This window comes from Agelaius tricolor, unplaced genomic scaffold (assembly GCF_023055355.1).
Source record: "Agelaius tricolor isolate 1412-34295 unplaced genomic scaffold, bAgeTri1.0.p SCAF_26, whole genome shotgun sequence".
Taxonomy (NCBI): Eukaryota; Metazoa; Chordata; class Aves; order Passeriformes; family Icteridae; genus Agelaius; species Agelaius tricolor.
Window position 1 is genome coordinate 3,520,172 of NW_027269286.1, and position 25,576 is coordinate 3,545,747.

General features: G+C 42.9%; 1 protein-coding gene across 1 annotated transcript in view; it reads right to left on the reverse strand.

The window, feature by feature from the left end:
- Positions 1 to 8,242: 8,242 nt before the first annotated feature.
- Positions 8,243 to 25,576, reverse strand: part of WDFY2 (WD repeat and FYVE domain containing 2) — a 59,399-nt gene continuing 42,065 nt past the window's right edge. Inside the window, exons 4-12 of the mRNA XM_071448473.1 lie at positions 25,106 to 25,160; positions 18,488 to 18,638; positions 16,964 to 17,076; positions 15,884 to 16,010; positions 13,913 to 14,018; positions 11,184 to 11,285; positions 10,410 to 10,540; positions 9,983 to 10,091; positions 8,243 to 9,353 (exon numbers count right to left, since the gene is read on the reverse strand). Coding sequence (XP_071304574.1) covers positions 9,324 to 9,353; positions 9,983 to 10,091; positions 10,410 to 10,540; positions 11,184 to 11,285; positions 13,913 to 14,018; positions 15,884 to 16,010; positions 16,964 to 17,076; positions 18,488 to 18,638; positions 25,106 to 25,160 — 924 coding nt within the window. The 3' untranslated portion in view covers positions 8,243 to 9,323. The remainder of the gene's footprint in view (positions 9,354 to 9,982; positions 10,092 to 10,409; positions 10,541 to 11,183; positions 11,286 to 13,912; positions 14,019 to 15,883; positions 16,011 to 16,963; positions 17,077 to 18,487; positions 18,639 to 25,105; positions 25,161 to 25,576) is intronic.

The window sequence follows — 25,576 nt, forward strand, 5'->3', positions numbered from 1 at the left end:
CTCCTGAACTGAGTGTGTTTATTAACCAGCTGCCTCCAGAACCCAGCCAAGTCGCTGCAGTGTTTCACATGTGGCTCACACCAGTGTGGGAGGACCAAGGACCTAAACACAAATATAACACAGATGTTCTTGAGCTCTCTGCAGTGACTGGCAGCTAAAGACTGGTGATGGACAGGGGAGAGCTCCTTCTGTCTGCTTTATGTAATTTAGTTTCCTCCTGGCTGATGGGATTTCCTCATTATTCAAAGATCTCCTATTAAGTATCAGTTTAGGAAAAAACCTGTTTTTTTCAGCCTATTGTCAATCTCCTTAGAAATAAAGACTTTACTCTCAAAAAGGCCCTGACAAAAATTTTCCCATGATAAGAAGTGCTGAGACAAGTCAGGCTGTCACAGCTTCTCCTGAAGAGGCTGGGTCAGCATTCAAGTTACTGCCTCATTTATAAACTTAACTCCTTCTTGCACTACAGTGAAAGAAAACAACAGCAAGGCTTGTACAGAGGTTTATTTCCTGCAAATCTGGTATTAACATTTTCTATGGTTTCAGCTGTTAAATACAGTTACCCAAAACAAGAGCATGGCTGGAAACATATATACTAACTACATTTCTTAACCCAATAGCTGCAAGGCTAATAAAAACATCTGCATTATTTAGTATTTACAGCAGTTTGCTTCTCAGCTCTGCAGTACAGAAGAAAAGTTTAATGACTGGTATTTAAATAGTTCATAAAAGTAAAAACTGTGCACTATATATGTATATATTTAACACATTTTAGTCCACATTCTACACTAGTGTATTTCAATAGCCTATATTTTTCATTTTTTGTCACAGCTTAAAAATGAAACCAGTTAAGAAAACTGCTTTAATCAAAGTTTGGTCACAGTGTCTTAAGAGCAACATGCAATGGTTTAAGAGCACTTCTGATTTAAAAAGAACTAAACCACAGGAACAGCAAGTAGAAACAAAGTCCAGAGTGTCACACACTTTAGTATTATGGTCCTGCTGTTGCTTTATTTCAGCCTGATTCCACGAGAGCAAACATGTGGCTGCAAGCCAGTGAGAGGATCTGTCTAATGCAATCCAGAGTGACTTGCACCTTCATGTAAGTGAATACAGTTACAGACTCACAGATTATGCTGAGCCCGAAGGGATCCACAAGGATCATGGTGTCCAACTCCTGGCCCTGCACAGGACACCCCAAGAGTCACACCAGGTGCCTGAGAGCACTGGCCAAATGCTTCTTGAACTCTGTCAGGCTGTTGCTGTGATCACTTCCCTGGGGAGCCTGGTCCAGTGCCCAGCCACCCTCTGGGTCAAGAACCTTTTCCTGATATCCAACCTAAACCTCCCCTGGCACAACTTCAGTCCATGGCCTTGGGCCCTGTCACTGGTCACCCCAGAGAAGAGATCAGTGCCTGCCCCTCCTCTTCCCCTCACAAGGAAGTTGTAGACTGTGATTAGGTCTCCCCTCGGTCTCCTCTTCCACTTCAAAACTTCATGAACAAAATAAAAACCGCATCCAGTGACAGATGAGCAGAAGATGAAGGTGACACAGGTCCTTGTTAAGCAGTGCACACTGGGAGTTTGAGAACACACCTGGTTCATGGGAATGGAATGACAAGCACAGCAGCTGCTCTTGTCACCTTTCCAGTCCAAGCACAGCCCAACACTTCTTGTGGCAGCTTTGAGGCTTTTATGACTCTGACCTCACTCTGATGGCTTCATATTTTTCTTCATTTTGTGAAGTCAGCTACTTGGGAAGTTTTTGCTCTCAGGGATCTTGCACAGGAATGTTGCACCACAGAGCACAGGTGGAGTTGGTAATTTCCCTACATCCTAATGGAAAGGCACAGCCCATCATCAGTGCAGCAGGGCAGGGATGCAGGGGCCACTGCAACTTCTCTTTTTGTCTTGGATGAAAATTTTAGGAGGTCAATGTAACCAATATCAAACAATTTTGTAAACTGCATTTTTTCTTTAGTTTAATTTCTGGGTCATCTTTATTCATTGTTTAAAAAAACTCAATAAACTAAATCAACCTGCTGTTGATTAAAGGTGTAAAAAAATTGTTTGTTGTTTGCCTTTGAATGGGGGCACTCCCATAAATACCTCACAATTTTGGAGTAAACTGCCAATACCAATTGTTGGCATTTGCAGTAACACATGCTCCAGCTTCTGTGTTCTACTCAGTGGGAACAAGGTATGAGCAGGGCCACCCCTTTCCCTTCCTGTGGGAGGCTCAGATGGGATTTTGAATATGCACTGCCTGGGCTCCAAGGGAGTTCTGTATATCCTTCATTATAGCCTGATAAGTCAGTCCTGCAAACCTCAATGTAAATAAATTTATTTGGTGGGGGGATGGTCCCAGCCATTTCAATTGTCAGTACAAGCACTAGTTTGTATTTTTGTAATGACAAAGCCTTTCTAAAAGCCATGGCACTTGAAGCAGTACTAGTTTTCCTCAACTTGGTGAGTCTTTCAGGGAACAACCTGCTGGAACAGTGGAGGAGGGCAGCTATGAAGCAGTTCAATCTGTGAGTTCCTCTGTGTTACTCTCTCACCCTCCCTGCAAAAATAAAGCACCCCATCTCATCACACTGGATCATACTTGTCTAAAACTAGTGCTGGTCAACATCCACCCACAGTCATTTTAGGTAGGCAGTTTCCACTCTGGCAGAGCACAGCTTTGCATCTTCCCTAGCTCAGCTCACAGTATTTCTTGTTTGCCTCAGGTTCCATCTCTTGCTTTGTTGGGAGAGGTAATTCTGGGCACATTGCAGCAGAGCCAGCAACTGATTACAGGATTTTAAAAAAATAAAATTACAAAATTTTAAAATGCAACTAAGATGACTTGAAAATTCTGTATTCCTGCAGTCACCCAAAAAGCACTGATCTAGACAATGAGAGAAAGGCTTTGAAAAGGCACCAAATCTGATAAGGAGAAAGTGCAAAAAAACCCCACTTCTGGGACTAAAAGTGATCAAATCCAAGAACGTCAGTTTGTGCACTAGGGCAGTATTTATGTTCCTCTCTCTAGATGGAGCCATCAGATAAAGAAAAATGATGTATTCCTCTGAAGGAAGTGTGTTTTCTCTGAAAACAAAAGCTAATGCTCAGCTTTACGAAGGGGCACAGTGTCAACCTGGCCAAAGGTCTTCAGCAGGACAGGTTTCTACCCTGCTGCCAGGAGATACAACTCAAACCTTTGCTGTACCAGCAATGCCATTTCACAGATAAAAATATTATTAAAATATTATAGGAGAAAAGTGGTAAAACCTGCACTTGTGCAAACTTCAGGGAGAGAGGTCCCAGGAAGTGCCGTTTTCTTTGATGGTTTAAAATCTTGAGCATCTTCCCTTTAGTTTTCAGTTTAGAATCCACAATCCACAGGGAGCCTTGGAGAGATGCACAAAATCATGCAATTCCTCTGCTGCCCAGACACCATTTCCTTTGGGCTGCTCACCCAGCCAGGCACTCAGGGTAAGAATTTGTCCAGGCAAAAGACATGTCCATACAACAGCTGTCAGTTTTATGACAATTCACAAACAGGCAGGTGAATGATTCCAGTCAAAACTCAGTAAACCAAATTCCTCATTACACACATAGAGAAGGAAGAGAAATAGCCAAAAGCTGACAAAATTAATTTAGTGGGGTTAAGATACCACAATTTATTTAGCTACATCGGAGACACTTATTTACATAATGGAACAGTACCAGAAAGTGTTACAATGTAGTTGGTAGAAAAGATGGTCAAATTGTTGAGCAGCATTCCTATAAAACACTGACCTGAACAAAAGCCAGTAGGAGCTTTTTTTCATATAAAATCCCTCTAATCAAAAAGACAGCAAAGCCCATGAGGTATTGGTCAGTATGACAACTTACCAAGCAGAGTCAGAAACAAGGCTCAGCCTTTGGAAAGCTAAACCACAGCCAAAACTAGTACTAATGACAAAGATGTAGCAAGGAAGTTTGTGAATTTGTTTATTTGTGAAAATTCCTTAATTACTTGGCTGTGGCAACTCCACAGAATTTTCTTGGGACAGGACAAAATAGGGGTGTTAGCAATGGGTTTTTCACATCTGAAGGATGCCCTGACCTATGATAAAATGAAAGTAAAGGTGATAAACCCTTTAATAAATTCAGATTATTTAATATCCAAAGAACAAATAACTAGAGAGACTATCTTCATAAGGCCTGACACCTCTTCTGTACCATCTCAGTAGTAATGTGTCTTTTCCCCATCCTCTTAATATTGAAGTGCTCATGCATTTAATGCAGTCCTGAAAAAACTACTTGAGGTAGATAAATATAATTTGGCAATTGAACCAAAGAACAAGAAATGGAAGTCAAATCTTCATAGACTGGAACAACTCTTTGTTCCTTGTGGCTTCTGGATCTGGATCATGGCTGCTGGCTGGCTTACAGTACTGGGATGGGGGTTTGGTTTTATACATCTCTGATGAATATTCATTTCTATACTGTAGGTGCTTTTTGGTTTGGTTTGTTTGGTTTTTTTAGGTTTTGTTGGTATGATGATAACATTCTTTCTTGGTATCCCCTCTTTGCACAGACTTTGCCAGGACTGTGCTCTCTTGTTTTCATTTTGGTTTGAGTTCAACGTCCCTACTTGGCAGCAATTTCAATTGAACTAAATCTCTTTCTCTTCTGAGCAGTACAATGTGTCCTGAAGCAAACAAAATTTCAGAGATGGCCAAAGACTGGTCACAAGGGAAAATCCCCAAACTGGGAAAATGCAATGAAAAGTCACATGTGATCACAGAAAGTTAATCTCAAATCCCAGAACTTCAAGTTATTGGCAAACTAAGGACATTTTTTTTCTTCTGAGGAGCAAAGATTTCCTGCCAACATTCACACGATGCAATTTTGAAGAGAAAAATCTGTCTTCCTCAATATTACATAAGAGGTCATCACTGAAGGGACTCAGCACATCAATGCATCCTGAACAAATGATCAAGTTTGTTATTACTGTTGCATCTTCTAAGGGCTAACTGAAAACACCCCATGGGCTCGCTGTGGTCTCCTGGAAAAGACATGGCCTGTAAAACCACACATTGTAGCCCTATTTCCTGTGTGCTACAAAACAGAACTTTGGTTGCTGGTATGCAAATCCTGTTTGGAACAGCAAGGCCAGACAAATGTAATATTTGCTAATTTGGTAGTAACTAATTTGGTAGTAGTTTAGATTTAAGGAAAGATAGTAATTTCTTTCCTTCTCTCTGCAATAGAGTAGACACAGGCATTAAATAGACTTTGAATCATAGAATGGCTGAGGTGGGATAGAACCTTCAAAGGTCATCTGGTCCTGCTCAAGCAGGGTCACCTAGAGGTGGTTGCCCAGGGTCATGTCCAGTTGGGTTTTCTCCAAAGATGGAGAACCCACAAACTACCTGCCTGGCCAGTCTGTGCCCATGCTCAGTCACCCTTGCAGTAAAAATTGTTTCCTGAAGTTCAGAGGAAATCTGTGTTTCTGTTTGTGCCCATTGCCTCTGGCCCTGTCACTGGACACCAGTGCATTCTCTTTGTACCCTCCCTTCAGGCATTTATACACACTGATGAGATCCCTCTGAGCCTTCTTTTCTCCAGATGAACAGTCCCCGCTCTCCCAAATATACTCCAGTACCTTTCACCATCTCAGTGTCCCTTTGCTGGACTCCATACAGTGGTTTCATTTCCCCAGAGGGAACACATCCCTCCCTTTCCCAGTACTGGAGATGCCCATGCCACCCTCAGGCAATGTGCAGTAACCACTACTAAGAGTGGTTAGAGGTACTAAGAGCCCACATGCTGACATTCAGGTGATGGCCTCACGTTCAGGAGGACAGAGCAGGGAGGTCACCTGGGCTTGGCTGCAAAAAGCAGCTGCAGACAAGAGTGCCCACAGCTGAGCACACCAATGTCACTGCTCAGGATTATCCTCTGGCACACTGGCTGACTTGTAGCCCTACCACTGCTGTTTCAACATCTAACCATGACGTTAAGTTGGATGGGAGGACCATCAATGCTACATTGCAAGCAGATACCCACATTCTTTTCCCTTCACTTAAATATTTTCAGCTTAAAAAGACTGAAGTTTGGTGCTCAGATTGCCCCACCTGGGACTGAAGTGACTCTAGCAAGCTGCTCAGGCACTGTGTATGTGACCAGTACCTGCCACATCACCTGCCTAAGCCCTACACACACTGCTAATTTAAAAACCCAGAATAGCAGGCAGATGCTCTGGAGGTCACTTCCCAGAAGGAAGCATCAGCTAAAGGAGAAATGAAATCACCTTTTCTGATGTGTAGAGCAGAGAGAGCTAGCAACGTCTGTGTGTCCCTTGTCACAGCATGAGGTATCACTAAAAGCTACTGCCCTTCAGCAGCCCCAGGGAAAGGGGGCTTGGCTTCATTAAAGAGTTTATGCATAGTCCACACCTGTATCAAAACACCCCCTCCTCCCATCCTCCAATGGTGCAATTCATAAAAATAGCTCAGATTTCTTATTCAGCAAATAAAATGGAAAAAAAGGACCAGGCAACAGAGATCCCTTTTTGTACACATCTAGCAGACAGAAGAAACTGAGATTGCTACTCTAACACAGCAGAAGAGGAAGACAGGCATTTTAACTCTCCCAGTGTCAAATCCTTCTTGCTTCATTTGGAAAGTAAAAGAATTATTGAATTAGATGCATCTATTTTCTCTTCATAATGTCTACATTTCAGCTCTTGAGGGCATTGCAAAGGGACAAATTTTCCTTCCCCCCTCAGCTTCACTTGAAGTTTATATAATTTTCTAAGCCCAGAGCAGCTTGTCCTGAAACTGCAAGATAAGGAGATATTTAACTTAAATCCAGATAACCCTGCAGGTCATTCAGTGAGAAAGAAGAACTAGGAGAATTCTGCAAAACAGTTTTGCATACCCCACAGCCACATATAAGCAACATTGAAACCACGACTCCTTGGAAGACAATGGGGGAGTGGCCACGAGTTTATTGCAGACCAGTCCAAACAAGTCGTTCTCAAATGCAGTCTCCTTCGCAATCAGTTCTTCACCTCTGTTTGCACATTAGGCATTCAGGAGTAGGTGCTGACCAGGGGCAGATCCTCACCTTGCTGACTCCATGACTCCATCAGTGTGAGCACAATTCATGCTGGAATCCCAGCCTTGGTGCCACTGCTGTCTGCTCAGGAACCGAGCACTAAACAGCAATTGAAATTCACTTTGGTGTGCCCGTGCTTCTGTCACCATGAGATGCACTCCCTGCACAGCACAAGTCAGGTCTCTGGCCAAAAGGCCCTGAGCCCAAGGGAATATGGAACACCACAGTCCAGCAAAGTTTTGTACATACTCTCCAGCTGGAATAAAATATGGCAGGCCACTTGCTCATCTTGCATAGCTTTGACAGCCAGGAACGCTTCAGTCATCAGAAAACATGCACAAGGTGTAATGAAAAGCATTCCAAGAGGAAACAAGCATCTAGTTTCCAGGAGAGAACGTGGGAAGACTGAGAAAACAACTTTCAAGTTGGAAAAATAATAGTACTGTGTGAATTATGTTTGACAATATGCTTTAAAATATGCTGTTTAGAGGGGAAACAACAACAGGCTGCACGACCAGGAAACCCAAGGTGGTGTTATTTCAGAGAACATGACTGCAAAATGCTTCATCACAGGTTACAAGATGTTCAAGAAGAGAATTTTCCCTGAAAATACATAGCAGTCTTGTGATGTGCACACAGAATTCCACTCACCCTTTACTGCAGCAGCTCACTGGACCAGAATTAATGCCATGGATTGAGGTAATCATATTTTTTTTCCCTCAAAAGCAAATTGCTGCTGGGCAAACAAAGGAGAAGCTTTATTTTCTTTTGGCATTCTCTCTCAAAAGAGACCACAAGGCTTCTCCAGGTAGCAGTGTGCTCTGAAGTGGCAAATGTCATGGCCTCCCCACTGCAGAGGAAAGAAGGGAAGTCCAAAACAGGGCAAGACTGAGCACCACCAATGTGGTGCAAGCACAATAGCTACAACCACAAGGCCTGCTGAAACAGGAGATGCAGGAAAGCCTTTGCAGAGCAAATTCTCTACACCGATTCCTTTGAAGTGTGTGAGTAGTACCATGCTAAGAAGTAACATGGATTAATGGAATGGAGAGTTGGCTCTTCAGAGAAGGTCCCTTTGGAAAAAAGGGCTTTTATAGCTATTCATCTTGACAATGTCATTCTAAAAAGGTAATTTTGGTCAATCCAGGTTTTTAAATACTGTTTATTTTTAAGAGAAACTGTAAAGTATGACAACAGGACAATGGGCATCATTCAGCAATATCACTTCTGGGTCTATAGAGAAAATTAATAAAAACCATCAGCATTTAAAAAAATAAATATGACTAACCATATGGAAAACAGGAAGAACAAAATTCATCTTCAACAACACAGACAGGTATAAATGCTGAAATGTTGCTGTGCAAGGTAGAGGTAGAGGTAGAGATAAACCAGACTTTTCAGATCTAGACCAGTTTTAGATCTGCCCCCCTCCATGCACACACTCCCAAAAGTTCCTGTTGCCAATAATTTCATTTGAATCAGACTGTCAGCATCATCAAACTCAAACAAGTCTGTGTGCTCCTTAGAATGCTCTGAGCTGGAAAACTATTTCAGTTTTCTGTAGAAATCAGTTGCTGAATAACCTGACCCCTGGTTCTGCGACTTGTGCAGCAAAGGGAGGGGCAGGAAGATTATACAGACCAATGAATGCTCTCTGGATGATGCCCACTAGGACAAGTAGATGGTAGAGCCCTTTTAGGAATTGCAATAGTCCATCAGCTCTTCGGTGATGCACCCAGAGACCATGCCTGGATTTCCTCCTCTGGAGAGAGCATGGTCAGCAGAAATATCCCAAACCAACAGGTACTGGCTGCAGGGAGAGCCAATTGCCTTACACAGTCTGTTGACACCGAAAACTCACAGAGGAAGACACAACCCAAGAACCCTCTGTACAAAGCAGCAAGTATCTTGACATACTGAAATATAAAAACTAAAAATTGCACTGCACACAGATTTTTCCAAATGAACTCAAGACAACCAAAGTCAGATCGTACAAACCGTTAGTTAAAAAAATACCTTCTTGTATATTTTGAGAAGAAGTGGAAAGAGTCTTCGTGCAAATGTTCAGCCTGGATCAAGCAGAGGACATAAAGTTGTTGTAAACACATTAGTTCCTTTCTCATCAGCCATATGTGCCCAGTGTTATCTATCTTCTGCAGTATAATTGGGGTTAGGAAATCCGTTTCTTCTGTAAATATCACCTTTCAAGTTCCACTGATGTAACATCAAGACACTACTGGTGTCATATCCCACAACTGTTAATACAATAAAATAAAACAACATAATGAATAATAGTAAAAATAGAATCTTTATATAATATAATTTACGCCTCTTTAATTAAGAGGCACAACATGGTTAGAGGTGGATGCCACAAGTCTGAAGAAGTTTGATTTAATTTTCCAGCACTTATGTCAGAGTGGTGGAGGTTGACAAAATGACATTCTGTATGTCACCAGCTTTCACCTGTATGAGCCAGGTTCATATCTGGCCTTAAAAGAAACCAATAAAACTCCCACTACATTACTAACTTCAATGATCAGAACAGTCATAACACACTGTGAGGGTTTTGGTTTTTTCAATTACCTAAACTGTTATAACTTAGTCATTATTTCAGCTATTTCTTTATCTAGCCACACTGAGATTTGGCATGTTGAAAAACAGTTGGTCTTCCTCAAGGGAAAGCTACAGTGAGCACTTGTCCCAGCCCCTTCAGGCAATAACCTCATAGATCAAGACCTCCTTGGTCCTTATTGGGCAGGAATCCCAATCCCAATCCCAAGTGAGAAGTCTCTGGGTGGAAGAAGGCGGGTATGACATCCTGCAGCCACATGGAAGAGGGAAGGGAAATGAAGTACAGGAGCTGGAGCACATTCCTTGCTCCTACCTTAATGACCTTGTCTGTCCCCGAGGTCAGCAGCCATCCCCTGGTGGCATCGAAGTGTACATGAACTATGTTGTGCTTACTGTCATGGAAAGTAGCTGTAGGTGCTCTCCTGAAGAAAGAAATCCAAAATCAGCAAGAACTGTAACTGCAGGATTTCCCCCCAAAATGGTCTCTATTGGGGAAAAAATATTTGACTCCTGCTGTAAGCCATTAATTCAGCAGTCACTCTTTAAACAGCACTTTGAGATCTTTCTGGCATGAAAGGAACAGGGGTGAGGGGCTCTCTATCCCTTCTGGCTCGATCTCCTCCTTATCCTGCTGAGAAAGCCCAGGGACCACCGTGCGAGGCTGCTCCCTCCTGGAGCCTTGCAGCCCCCCAGGCCCTCCCAGCTGCAGGAGCTCCCCCTGCTGCAGTGCCCACACTCACTCCTCGTCCGTGATGGACTCGTGGCAGCTGTCGCAGACCCTCACTTCAAACTCGAAGCCCATCAGGGGGATGGAGGAGCGCTTGGAGCTGCACTTCCCGCACACGGCTTTCCCGCACTTCCGGCAGTGATGCTGCACGACACAACAGGCACAAAGACTTCTCAGGCCACAAACCCAGACCGGGTCCCTGCTCAGGTCTGCTGGCTCTCCCATCTCACTCCAGCAAGACACGGCGCAGCTCAGCTCTGCCCCAGACACCCATTTCTCAAGTTCCATGAGCACTTGCAGCACCTCTACACCCCTCCAGTAAAAGTCTGCAATCCGCAGCCCTCTCCTGCTAGGCAGGAAAACACAGCAGCCTTTCCCAACACAGCCTGAGCAGGTAGAGTTGTTTATCCAATCTCATTGAAAACAGCTTTGGTTCCAGCACAATCTCCAAAAATCAGCTGTAAATTTCTTTCTGTAACTTATTTGACTAACAATGAGCAAAGTCCCCCATGGCTAAAGTCATGGAAGGCCCCAGATATACTCAGCCCAAGAAGGCCTATTTCAGGTATTTCATGCATTTCCATTGATTGGAAAAAAACCCCAGTGTGCTCCTTTCAACCACAAAATCAAGCCACAGAGGGGAACCCACTGTCCCACCCCTGAGCACTTAGTGGAAGAACAAAATGCAAATCCTCAAAGCTTTAGGGGGCAAAAAAGGTTACTAGACTCCATTATGAAAGAAAAGCTTAATAGCACCATGTTAACAGAGTGAAGGGCACATACAAACCTGCCTGAGGCCTATTTTCTTACTGTCCCACATCTGCTTGAAGTTCCAGAAGAAAGGCTGGTCACATTTTTGACAGGAGTCACTATCCAGCCACTCCGGGGTCTGCAACACACACATATAAACACAAAGTGAGCAACAAGTAGAAAAATTTCCAAGGGAGCCTAGAGGCAGGACAAAAAAGATGTGTTGTGGTGTGGCAATATGGCCAGCTAAGCTTGATTTAATATCTCCATTTTCCCAAGATGCCATCTTGACAGTTGATGATGACAAGATGATATTTGTTCCCTGGGATGTCTTTTCTGGCTTAGCTTTGAAGGACATGGAAGGAACAGTTCTCATCCCAATCATGAAAAAGAGTTTGATAATAAGACCACAGAAACAACTCTATTTTATATAAAAATATTTTGTTCTGTCCTGTCTGGACAGCATTTACCATCTGCTATTGCCTCTGGTGGGAGCTGGGGTCAATCAGTATTTCCAACAGCCAAGCAAATAATCTGAAGGGAAAGGGAAGTTATGGGAAGTGCTGATGTTTTGGAGGTTTTTGCATTCTTTCTTTCTTTAACACCCTAAGAGGAGTTCCTGCTGTCAGAGGTGCCCGTGCTACAAATCACACACAAGGATCAGAAGGATGTGATTCACCTGAACCAGCCTAAGACCCAAACCAAACCCAAGCTCTTTTCCCTCATCAACCCATGAGGTTAAATAAACACTAAATATCGTTTAACACTTTGTGAGGAAGTACTATTAGCAACTGCAGTTGTCTTGTCAGAGCCACTGGTTTCTCACATGCTGCAAATTAAAATGGCAAGAAACACAGCTGAGATAAAGAACTAAAAACAATAGAAAAGCCAGGCAAAGGTAAGTTAAGGATGGATTGAGACCCTCAGCTCCCAGGATAGCTTTGACTCCCAGCAATAAAGCAATCACCTGTTTCATATTCTTCTGCCAGTTATTTGAAGGCAGTTCATTCTGCTGGGGAAAAGCCTTGTCTTTTCAACCCACAACAGTCTTTCCTTTTAATGCCTACAGATTCACATCTCTGTGTATAACTTTCCATCTCTTGGGCATTTGAACACTACAGATGAAGAAAACATTTTGTTTGTGACAACCACTTTGTAGTCAAACAGAAAGACAGCTTATAGAACCTTTCAAACACCTTCTCACAGCTTTTTAAAAGTTGAGTTAAAAATAAAGAATCAAGGGCTAAAATGGCTTAAGTGACTCTAACACAATCTCAGTAATGTGGGAAAATCTGATAGCAACAAAATGAGTACTGAGCATGGATCACATGGAGAAAATCCTTAAAAAAGAGCAAAGATACAAAAGCCAAAATGCAAAAGAAAGTGATCTAGGACCCAAAACCAAGGTTTGATATTAAAATCTCAAAGATTCATGTTTTGGGGGTGGTTTAGCACCAAGAACACCCTGCTGTGCTGCTGATAACAAGAACAAGCCCACATAGCCATAGTCTGGGAAAGCTGTGCACCATTAGCACCTGCTGCTTGGCCTTTATTTAGCTAATAATATTCCTCCTCTATATTTTAAACCAGCCTTCTCACTGCCTATTTGGTGACAAGCCAATCTTAACCCTTACTGCAGCCTTTTGAAGGCAGCAAATAAATAAAGGTTTTCATTTCTGGATGTTTGAATTGCAGCAAAAAGGAAACATCTGTTGGGAAGGAGGAAACTGCTCTGCTTTCGTTTCAGTTTAGGAGCTGATGACATACTTGGGCCCTGGATTAGCAATTAAAGAGAGTCAACTGGAATGCTAATTCACATTAAAAAGGGAGCTCAGTTTCTGCCTATGCCTACTTCAGTAGTTTTTTAAAATCAGGTTTTCCACTTAGTGTTTTTTCTTCCTCAAAGGAGACACACTCAATCCAATGCAAGCCACAACTCTTGAGAACCAGCAAAGCTGGTGAAAGCCCACGCTGCCAAAAGCCTTCCTCTGACCTACCCCCTGCAGGAAAAGGGCAGAGGTTTGCTGTGACTCATGGCACCAGGATTGGCCAAGCTTCTGAGCAGGGTTGGTGCCTGACTCAGCCAGCACAGAGCTCACTCTCCTCTCTCTGAGTCAGGAGTCAGAAATTGCCAAGTGGGGGCTGCTCCCACAGTGCCAAAGACCTGGGGAGTGCTTTTGCACCTGCTCAGATTTGTTGGCCATGAAGCACAAAAGCAATTAGGAATGTGTGGGTGAAATCTTACTGTCTGGATCAGCAAAGCCATAATTTACCACACTTCTATGTGGTTACACCAGAGGGAAGCAAGACCAATTGCTTGGAACCTTAGTTAAATGTCCTCTTATCAAGGAAAAAAATGCTGGGTTGTGTTTTTCCAGACATGACCAAGAGCCTTCTTGTTTTACTTTTTTAAAACCAAAATGAATCAATCAGTCCATCCATTTACATCTGAACTGATATTTCTCCTGACATGCTGAAAAACACAGTAGAGCATCTCAATACCCTCCTTACAGAATATCTTTCAGAGCAGTAATGTAATGAGCAAGAGCCATTTAGCAGCCTATTTAATACAAATTTCTGCCAGCCGATTTCGCCTGTACCATGTTATCAAAGGCACAGCATAATTGCTTTATAACAACTGGAGCACATCCAGAAACATTTTTAAAGCTTGGAATGATCTTGTTTAGGTTGAAAGCTGCACATTTTAGAAAGGCTCCTTCTTCCCAGGACTGCTTCAGACCAAACTGACAAGAACTAAGCATCTACCTCCTGCCTCTCAACATCCATGTTCCAGACGACGATTCCCCCGTCTGCACCACAGGAGATGAGCTGCCGAGTGTGGTGAGCATAGGAGAGAGACTGAACTTTATCACTGGGAAAGAAACAAGACAGTTAGCAATCAACCACCTATGGCTACTGCACAAGTGAGCACAGAATATCAATAAAGCAGTACAAACCATTTGTTTGCCCATATGTTTCCCTCCACCACTCATTGCACATGGCATCCATCAGATGCAAATCAGTCTTTGCTGTCAAACTGGGACCAGAAAGAGAGTGTTGCTCATCTGGGCAGCATCCACAAAAGCAAAGACCTGTTCTGATAACTGTTTTTTCTCTTCCTGGGATAGGAGGTCCCAGCTGCACTGGGAAGCAGTGGACGCATCTGGATGCATAAACACAGCCCTGGTAAGATACCTTCTTGGCAGAATGTCAGTAACAACTTTGTTTTGTAAATCCCTGCAACATCTAGAAATGAATCACTGAAAAACTACTAAGATTTTCTTTTGACACTAACAAGCATAAGGAGTTTGAAAAATAAGGTAGGAATGACACTAAATTGTTCCTAAACCTTCTCACAGTAAGGTGGAAAATTTAGGTGCTTCTGTTTCTTCTTTTAATGAAAAAACAACATGGGAGGAACAATTCAGCTTAAACTCCCAAAGATGGGCTCAGTCCTTCATAAAAGAATAAATTCAGGCCTCATCTCAGGCTGTTTACAACCTGGGAAACAAAGACTGTACAACACTACTATGGAAAAAACAAGGTTGTGAAGACACAGGAACTGAACATACAGTGACTGGAAATCATCCACAAGATTTGGTTTCCTTTGCTACCACCACTGGTCTTGTCTGCCAAAAGGACTTGTATGCTAACACATTTATTTGTGCCTATGGCTGAACCTGAAGAGGGGAATGCATTCATGGGAGAGCTTGGAACAACAGGGCCACCCTTCACAGTGCCTGCTGGCAGACACCAGAGACACCATCAGGATGTGTAGGATGCTGTGTTGTACAGCTCCAGCTGACAGCCATCTCACAGATTAAGGTCCAGAGGCTAATTTCATATTAGAACCAATTTCCACAGCAATAAATCAAGTGGTGTTGCATTAGCAAGCACCACTGGTAGAGTATGAGGTTGATCTGGTAATTTCAGTTAGAGCTCTGCAGTGCTCTGAAATCTCAGAGGCATCCCAATCACTCAGCAGAGTGCAGCATCACTCAAAAGAAACGCATAAATATGTAAGAAACTGTTAGCTCAAAACCACCAGGGGATTTTGTCTCTCCAGACCTGAGCCTGGCATGCAAGTCCCACATATATGCAGTCCCAATACTCTAAAACCAACTTGTTGCCTTGCCAGAGTTAAAAGGTGAGGAGTCATTGTCACTAGAGCCCTTCTGACGCATAATCAATGCCCAGCATGGGCTTACCCTTCTTCAAAGACATCAATGGCTGTGCAAATGTACTTGCAAAGATGATGCCTCTTTGCACTGAGGAGATGTGAAGGCAGCTATGATTAAAGGTAAAAGCACATCACTTTGAATTCAGGCTGTAGGCGAAAGAGCACGGAGGAAAAAGGGATTAATTGTCCAAGCCCGATGCTCCCTCTAGGGGAAGGAAAGACCTTGACACCTAAAACCCAAGAATTTTCCTGCAGCTGTTCTCGTTTGAGGAGCCTCCTCTTTCCAACACAGGCACAGGCTCTGGCATAACACTTTCAGGACTACGGATGTTGTGCTTTCCTTCACCACCCTCTGCAGACTCTTAAAACAGCCTGTGGGCCTAACACTGGAAAACTTACTATAAGCAAATTATTCCTGTTGTATATGGACTCCAGGGAGTCACACATACAAGCTTGAGGCTTGTGAAGACTGTAACCTTTGGGCTGTTTGTTTCCAGCTGTGGCTTCTGCATTTAGCTATTCTCCTATAAAAGCAGGAGGAAGGGCTTTGAACATACTTATGTCCTTGCAGCTCGATGGCTGTTCCTTTTCTTCCTCCAATATCCCACATTATAATGGAATGATCAGAACTGCCTGAGAATAAAACTCGCTGTATTGGGTCCCAGCAGAGAGCAGTGACACCACCTGCAATAGGAACAAACACATCAGTCATTTTATTACAGGAAGTGGAAGATTGGAAGGTAGCTATATGTAAAGATACAACAAAAAACATGGAGTGATTAAAATGCATATCTCTTTGGCAAAGACTGTGCAACCATGTGCCTTCCTGTGGAAAACTAACAGTCTAGAAAAACTACTGAAACCCCATCCTGCTCTTCTGTAGGCACAGGGCTTCACTGCTGTTTGCATAGGTGAATCCATTGAGCAGTAAAGTGTGGAAGAAGAATGGTCACAGTGGGACTACACAACTTTCCATCTCCATAATTTCCAGAAGATTAAAAAAGAAACAAGTGTGGAATGCTATGGGCATCTTCTCAGTCCCATGGCACAAGGACCAAACTACATTGTGCTATCTTGAATTATTAGCACTTAGTTAGAGAGGAGGGATATGAAGAAAAAATGCTGAGGAATGCAGCATTTCTTCTGTCAGATGGTAGGATCATATCCAGGGTTGCTCTTTTCAAAGGGTGATGGGGTGCAAGTCCCAGCAGTGAAACAAGCATTTAGTGCCTCCAAGCTGTGCCTATTCCACTTGGGACGAAGTGTCTGTCAATACAGATCTTGTCTTGAGCAGCATCCTTTCTCCCACCCTGAAATACTACAATTTGTTCAAGACTCACTCTGCTTTAATTAGCAGATTGTGGCATTTCCTGCCATAGATTCTACAGATTGTGGCATCTTCTTCTGACTGCAGCATTTTCTGCCATAGATGTGTTCTGCTCAGAGCTCTGATCACTCTTGTTTTTACCAATACAGCTTCCCTGAACTGCTGGAACAGTTTCAGAGCTATGTCCCTTCCACACGAAGCACTGACACAAGCCATCCTAGTGTATCACAGGACAGTCAAACCATCATGATGCTGAGCACAGATGAAGACCTTCCTGAGCACCTCTCTGGGTCTCCTCCTGAGGCCTTACCTGTGTGTCCCTTAAATGTGGTGACAAGGCTGCAGGACTCTTGCTCTAGTTTGAGGATGGTCACTTGCCCAGAATGGTCACCAACAAACACATGCCGGGTTTCCACATCAAATCTGAAGGATAGATGCTGAGGAAAACATATTATTTACATGAGCTCTGCATTCCTTTCATGACTTGCTAATTCTTTTGACATGAGTATACTGCAATCTTGTGAATAGTGCTCCAGTCTCAAGGAGGTATTCAGAGTGTACTTTCAAGCACCTGTTCATCTTAATAATGCTCATACCTGTTCATACTAATAATGCAGTATCCCTGGGTGAGAAAAAACGAGACTATTCTAGGACACAATTCATGGTTTTGTTATGAAACACCATTGAAGTAGCCCTTCACCATGAACATAAGAGTGTCTCCTCAGGCTTTGTAACTTAAGTGCTAGAGTTGGATGGTATCCACTCTCTCCCTACCCAAAAATTATACAAAATACAAAGGAGTATTGATTTTAAGCACACAGGACACTGCAGAACAAAAAACCCCAAACCCGTTCCAGGTTATGCCAAATATTTTTGCAGTACTTGCCAGTGATTCTCCTTTCCACTGCTTCCATTGCCCTCCACTATCATAATCAGATGACCCAAATTAAATTGTCCTCCAAAAGTTTTAATCAGTCAAAATTGGCTGTTCTCTGATGAGATTTAGGGAAATTCTTGCATCTTGCTTTCAAAAATATTTATCAATAAATTAGAAAGTAAGTTCAGTCTTTCTGCCATTTAGATTGGCTGAATTACCAGATAATATAAAGCAAGTCCATCTCAAAACAATAATTTTCAGTCAGTATCACTTCTCATGAACTAGCAAAACATGCATCACCTATAGCACTTACACTCTGGGGCATTAAAAAGTCTGTTTATGCTAACCCCTCTTTTCAGCCTAAAAGCACATACTTTTCCATTTCCCTTTTCATTTGCAATAAAGCTGAATTAATATTTCTTTTACTGTCAGGCAGCTGGGGCAGCTCTACGTGAATAAGCCACCTGAGTGCCATTTCTGGAGTAATTTACTCTTTAGTTAACCCAAATTCCCAATACATAGTGAGCAGTTCCAGAGTGAAGGACAAGTGCTCATTATTTTATATTAAAGTAATTTAATTTTTACCATGCATACACACAGGCACTCTGACCTGATCATCAACCTACTTTTGTTACCATTAATTCTCTGAAGAAAGCATGCACTGCATGTTTAAATGAAGGTCCTATCCATATTTATTACAATAGCAGACCACAATAGGTTGCAGATCACCCATTGTGGTGCTCAAAAATGCTTAGACCTAAATATGCCACAACGCATTAAGGAGACAAAGCAAGGAGAACTGACAGTTTTTTAAATTGGATTTAAATAACAGTTTCTGTCACAAAGCACTGAGTCCATACAGGGCACAAAATGTGGAGGGCAGCTAGACAAATAAACTCAAAGGGCTGTTTGAGTGCCCAGGAGCAGAAACAGAACGGAGGGCTCAGCAAAGGATACTGCAGGCCGCAGGCGCCCGCGCTGGTGCGGTACCCGCCCAGCCGCTGGCCGCTCTCCGAACAGTGCCACGTGAAGTGTTTGTCTTGTCCCGTGCTCAGCACCCACTCCATCTCCAGGACAAACAGAATCATGATGACCCTGCTTTGATGAGCTGAAAGTTAAGCAGACAGACATACAATCACATTGCAGAGAAGAACATGGGGGCAGACAACCATTGCAAACACCAACTGCACCCAACTCCTCCACTCACACTTCCCTGCAGAAACAGCTGGTGTTTAATAATCCTGTTGACATCAGCTTCTATGGAAGCTTGTAAGGTCCCTGCTCTGCATGTTCAGCATTTGCATGAGAAAGAGTGGAAGCAAGACTTAATTCCTTCCATGCCTACTGCAGTCATTTATCTTCTACATCAGCACAAGTCTTCCCTCCATCATTGTATCATCACTAAGAAAGCTGCCACTGTGGGATGGACTTGGGGTTCCATTTAAACCTCTTTTGAGCTAGTTTTTTGACAGCAGTGAAAATGCCTACACAGCTGCTCCTCTTGCTGTGAAGTTTCGGTGGATCCAGACTGTAGTACTCCAGCAGAACAACGAGTTACAGCACAGGCACAATGCTGCACCTCTTGCTGTGAAGTTTTGGTGGATCCAGGCTCTTGTACCCCAACAGAACAATGAGTTACAGTACAAGCACAATGCTGCACCAAAGGGAAGTTTCAGCATTAAAAGGTTACTAGAATAAAATTTAAATAAAAGAAAATATCACAGCTGTGGTAGATGCATATAACTGCTGAAGAAATAAGTTTCTACTGTTAACAAAATAAAGCCATCAAAAGGTTTTCATTAAAACAAGGGAACATATGCTTGCTTTTTGTATGAGTGACCAGTGGGCTTGGTCATGAAGTGCTGATTGAGCTGATATTCTAATAAAACAAGTGGCTAGAAAGACATACAGAACTATTCCCAACTGTAACTTAATGGTGAAAGCCATACTCCTCAATCCAGAGCCCTACTGGCTTATTACTGTTCTAAGACACAGCAACATATGTCACACAAAACAGACTGCTCGTATTTGTTTGTGCAAAAGCTGACACAAAAAAAGACTGAATATGTTTAGAAGCTTCAATACCAGCCCCAAGCCTCCATCTGAAATGCAGAGAATCACCTCAGAACAGTATGGGAAGACTGCTGTCTGCCCTACACAAATATGCGGCATATATGAAAGCTGTGTTCAAACGCCACAAGGGAGAACTACCTGAAGGAAAGAAGAGGAGGCTCCCAAGAGCCAACACCAGCTCTGATCCACACTTCTTTTTCAGACTGAGATTCCCTGAGCAGAAAAATCAATAGATGTATTGACACAGCTTGCCCTAATGGTGACTGGCAGCTAAACCAAAGTGTCATGTGTGAACTGTGCCCAGATGCTTTCACCCTTGCCCATTAGAAGACCTCAGATTTTTGCTGTCATTTCCACACACTTTTACATTCCAGATAAAAGAATGGGGACCATCCAGGAGTCATTTGAACTATTTCAAATAGATCTCATCTCCTCTCTACCCTTGCTTTCTCTGGGAAGAAATTCAGTGGCCCCTGGGTGGCTCATACTTATCTTTACCCATTTGTTGGTCTCTCTGGGAACACCTGCACCAGCCAGTGGAGTGCTGCACTTAGAGAGGGACATGACTGCTGCCACAGGCACCTCATGGGCTCACAAATGTTCCAGGAGCTTCCAGAACCATCAATGCCACAGACACACCCATGTATTTCCACAGGATGTGCACAGCTGGCTGAGATCAGACTGCTCAAGGCCTCTCCAGGAATTTTTTCTCAGCATGTGGCAAATGCTACTGCTAGTGACAGCTTCTTATGGTTTAAATTAGTTGTGAGCATAGCTGGCACCACCCATCTCTCCTAAATCTCCTCCTACCTCCTAAAACTTCTAAAAGATGGGGCTTATAATTTTTGATAGAAGTGGTGCCCGTGGATGCTGAGGCAGCTCTTTCTGGCAAGTAAGGAGCAGACATTAAAAGATGGTACTTGCCAAGAGGTGGATGGGGTGTACATGACAGCTTTGCTTATGCTCCCTTCCTAAAAAGAGCTTTCAATTTAGCACTCTGTTGTCCACCTGTGCATATTAGCTGGTGCAACCAGACATGTGCTAATGGCAGATATATCTGAAACAAGTGAAAGTGTACAGTGCAGATCATCTAAGTAAAAGAGCAAAGAGAAGACAAATGCAAATAGAAAGTCACTTGTTGTTAAGAGGGAATTTGACTCCTGTAAGGCTTAAAGAAGCAAAATATCAATAGATTGGAAGGTGATAGAAGAGCAAGGAAGGGGTCTGGGCCCTAGGATTAACACAGGTTCAGCATCTTGAAGCAGCAAATAAAAAGCTGGTCCTTTACGTATTGAAGATTTGATCACCATTTTTATGCAGAAAAAATGTGGAGCAAACAATTCCAAAACTGCTCAAACAGCAGGATGGAGATGGGGGATGAAGTGTGAATGTGGTCACAGCACAGGAAAACTCTCACCAGGCACCAGGCAAGAGCAGATCTGTGTAAGCCAGAATGAGAAGAGAGCCATTTGTGGAGAAAAATCATGCTGTACAAGAAGGGAGAGAAGAAGCAGAGAGGAGAAGGGCACAGGTCCATGTGCAGCTGGAGGGCAGAGGGAGCAGGATGGCTGCTCTCCTCTATGAGAAAGCAGCAGCAAGCACTATGCAAAGAGCAGGTTGGAGAGAGGATGGAAAGGCTGCGCCCAGAAAAAAGAAGCTGCAGCCAGGAGGTGCACAGCAAGATGTCAGCAAAGGAAGTGGAGGGTCAGTGCTGTGCATAAAGGCAAAAGTCTGAGAAGCATGGCCAGTGCACAGCCACACAGTGTTGGGCAAGAAGCTGTTCTGAGGGGTTACAACAGTAAAAAGTATGAGCAAACACCAAAACAGAGGTGGAAATTGCCAGGAAGAAAAAAAAAAAGCTTAGCATGAGCAAGAAAAGCACAAGTGAAGAGGCTGTGCTTACAGGAAAGCAGAAATAAGGGCATGTCATGAGCTAGCCTGAAAGCAGAGGGCCAGAGGGGCACCCTTGAACCAGGCAGGCTGCACAAAACATGGGGCAGAAGCAGGCCTGCAAATCTGGCTAGGTAGAAAAAGGGTGTGTCAAATAAATAAATAAAAACCAAAACACTGAACCAGGAGCTGTTATCTCGTTCAGAGGGAGCACAGCAAAATCGTCCAGCTACAAGAAGAAGGCTGAAGAAGCCATAAAGAATTGGAAGCACCAACAGCCATATGGACCAGCCTGCGAGGGGTTGGAGGGGGCTGGAATCCAAGGCTGCTGAGGGGAGGGAAAGGTTTCTTGGAAGAATGTGGGAGGAGCTGCCTAGGGAGAGAGCAGAGGTTGTCTATACCTTCAGCTGGTATTGTGACTGAAGAATGGGAATGATGATATGGGAGACAGACACACAATGAAAAAAAAATATTTCCTAGGGCATCCCAAATGGCACTGATCAAATGCTTGCACTACTCCTTGTGCAAGGGAATGAGTCAGTGCCTGCAGGAGGCCAATGCCACAAGACCCACCCCTGAGTCCTGACTAATCCTGTGTCACACCTCCCATCTCTGCATTCAGATTCCTTTAAAGAAATAATATTTCACAACTCCAGACACAGTGTTGCAGCAAAACTTCCACAGTGCATGTCCAGCCATGTACATCACCAAGGCCAGGCTCCATAAGCCACCAGACCTGGCTGCACACTCCTACCAAGACCAAAGCACAGCCTACCCATGTGCTGTTGCTCTCTGTCACCAGAAGATCATTTGGCCAACATATTCATGGCCTTTCAAGACACAATAAATGTTCTTTAATCACTACAGCAGCCTCAGCTATTTATAATAATGCCTTGTTGTGGGAGATGATCAACAGCCCACCAGTCACTGAACAAGGGCACTGCTGACCATTTACAAAGCTAGCAAACACAAAACCAGCCAGCATGATTCAGCTAAAGCTACTTACTATCACTATTTAGCCACTTTGTACGCTAAATAAAAGTACTTACTCCCCCTAAAATACTTTTGAAGAACATTAAGGTCTTACTTGAAAACTCTAAGCAAAACTTTTTCCAAGTAAGACTTTTAGCAAATGAACCTCTAGAAGGCCACCATACCCAACAAAACCACCTGTTCCCTTTTAATTTTAATTTTTCCTTGCCCAGGGTTTTACCAAGATGCTTGTGCCAACCCCCAAAACTCAGTATGGCCATGTGAGAAAGGTGTACTGCAGGGATAGGATTGTGGAGGGAGTTCTGCTGGACCATGTGAGGAAGGTGCATCTCTGTTGGATCTTGATATACCTACCCAAAGGACTATAATGCTCTTCCCTGCACATTCTCCCATACAGCATGTTGAAAACGTGGCTCTTTCCTCCTTGCTGTGTGCCAGCTGGACTTTGGACCCAGTGAGGCCACTGGTAAGCCCAGATCCAGTGTTCTGGTTGGAGGCAAATATAGCAAGAGGGGCATGAAAGTGCCTAACACTGTGTGGAGCAATGGAACTCCAGGATCCTGTGACTGACAGCAGCTCACAAAGCACCTCACTTTTGCAATGTTTCCCCAGAACTCCAGATCTCGACCATAGGCCCAGGGACCAGACAGGGTGCTACATTCCTTCACCAGCACCTGGTGTGAGAGTGCAGAATTCAGGAGCATGTCTTTTTTGAAGGAGGGTGGTGGGAGGCACTGTGCTGTGGAGCAGCAGGCAGCCCCAGGTCATTGGTGCCCTGAAAACAGTGGGGAATCTCTTTGGGTTTTTTCTTTTTCCAGCCTTGCACTGTCAGAAAACTGTTCACTGCAATTGTGCAGGTGTGTGCAGTGAGACAATGGCCCAAGTTGTCCAGAGAAGCTGTGAATGGCCCATTTCTGGAAATGTCCAAGGCCAGATTGGATGGAGCTTTGAGAACCTGGTCTAGTGGAAGGTGTTCCTACCCATGGCAGGATGGTTGGAACTTACTGATCTTTATGGCCCCTTTCAACCCAAACCATTCTATGATCCTATGAAAAACCTTCCCAGACAGGCTAGGAAGAAGGTGATTCTAGCTAGGAGAGTGGTCAGCTGCACCATCTCTCCACTGATGTAAGTGGACACTCACTGGAATCCTTTGCTTTCTAATATTTGGGGAATCTGAGCTTTTGGGTTTCCCCCCAGGACAACCCATGGAGGTTCTCCATGACATCTTCCTATCCAAAGACCTCCTCTAATTTTGCAACACATCTGGCATATTGCAGAAAGCCACAAAGAACAGCTTCCATTTTCCTTCTTTTTTCTTTTTTAACTTTATGAGCATTTTTGCCCAGACCTTCAGTGGGCTGTCACAGCCAACAGGCTTTTCTGAAATACTGCCAAGAAATGCATTCCCCTCTTACAAAATTTTCAGCATTTTCCTGGAAGAACTCATCAAGAAAGTTGTTCTCATGCCTATGTTGTTTTGCATATACAGAAGAAAATACATCAGCTCACTCTCTTTAGTGCCACAACATTTAAATATGAAACTTAGCTGCATTAAACCTTGGTGACTGCAGAGGAATCACAAATTTGGATATCAACACCTGTACAGTCAGACTGCAGCAATCTTATTTAAGATTCACATATAAATGTTTTATCATCATTGGATATTTTTCTTCAGTTTTTACAAGGTAAGAAAAAATGCAGGCATTCTAGCTTAATTTTACAACACACTAGACATTCATGAAACATTCACGTTAGCCATGCTCTGCAAAAATCAAGATTCTCTTCATACCTTAAAATTCAAATGTTACAAAGTGATCCCCAGAGCCTCCATTTAGAGATTTAAATTACCCTTCAAGGTATAAAACTCAAAATATATGAGTAAGAACATATTTTAAAATGTATGTGAGAAATGTCAACCTAACATGTCAGAGGCTTCTATACAGAAACATAATGCTTAGTACATAATATATGATACCATATAATATCATACCACCTCTTAGTCTAACAGCAAAAAAGTATATAAGAATAAATTGCCATATGTATTTGTTACTTTTATAAGAATGCCTGTCAAAAACAGTGTCCTTTAGAGGTATGAAAAGGATAAACAGGTTTCTGAAAACATCACATTAGTGAACACCAGACTCTAATTAGAAAAGGTATGGACTGGCATTTCTTGACCTTTTGCTAGGAGAGGTATTCACTGATAATTATTGTGGTTATTGGAAACAATAGCTACTGAAATATAACCAGACTAACCCCAAAAGCTCCAGCCTTAAAACATGGTTTAGTTTCCTAAGTTGTTTCAGTAGATACAATGGATTACTGAAGATTGAAAATTAAAACTCCTATCCCCCAAATGTGGACAGTTTGCTGTCTACTGTGATATTCCATTCCAAAGGAACATTTAAAAAGAAAAACAGAACATGAAACAGCTCTTTTAAAATCCTTGTAATCTCAGAACAAAACACGGTATAGATCTATTGATAAAAACAGCATTTACGTAAGTTTTTAAAAAATCTAACATTGTAAGGGAAACTTTTCCATTCATACTCCTTAAGAAAACATTAACAAAATTAATGACAATACAAACCAATTAACATGGGTCATGGTTCTTACCCTGGTAACTTTTGACTAGTGTCATCTTGTTGTAATCCTCCGATAAAATGAATTCCTGAGGGAGGGAAAGAAAAAACAAAAGAAACAGGACTTAGAGGTGTGAAGTGTTTGATACTGTTTACATTAGAATACTTTACCTACATAAGCTCTCCCTTCTTCACAACCACAGCCCTATCTATACTTTTAATAATTTTGAGTACCTAAAACCCTGAATTATTTCACTTTTTAAAGCTGCCTAAGGCAATATTATGAGTGCTTCTGAATGGAATGGACAAAAGAGGAACCATTAAAAAAGAAATCAAAAAAGCTGGCAGAAATGACTGGCTGTGAGCTGAGGTGCCACAAAATAAGGAACCTGAGACCTGGTGAACAGCTGCTGCTCAGAAACCTGCTTGTGTGCACAGCTATGTGTGCCCACATGTACATTTGTGTATAGACATGTATCCATGTGTGTGCATACACTAGATACAC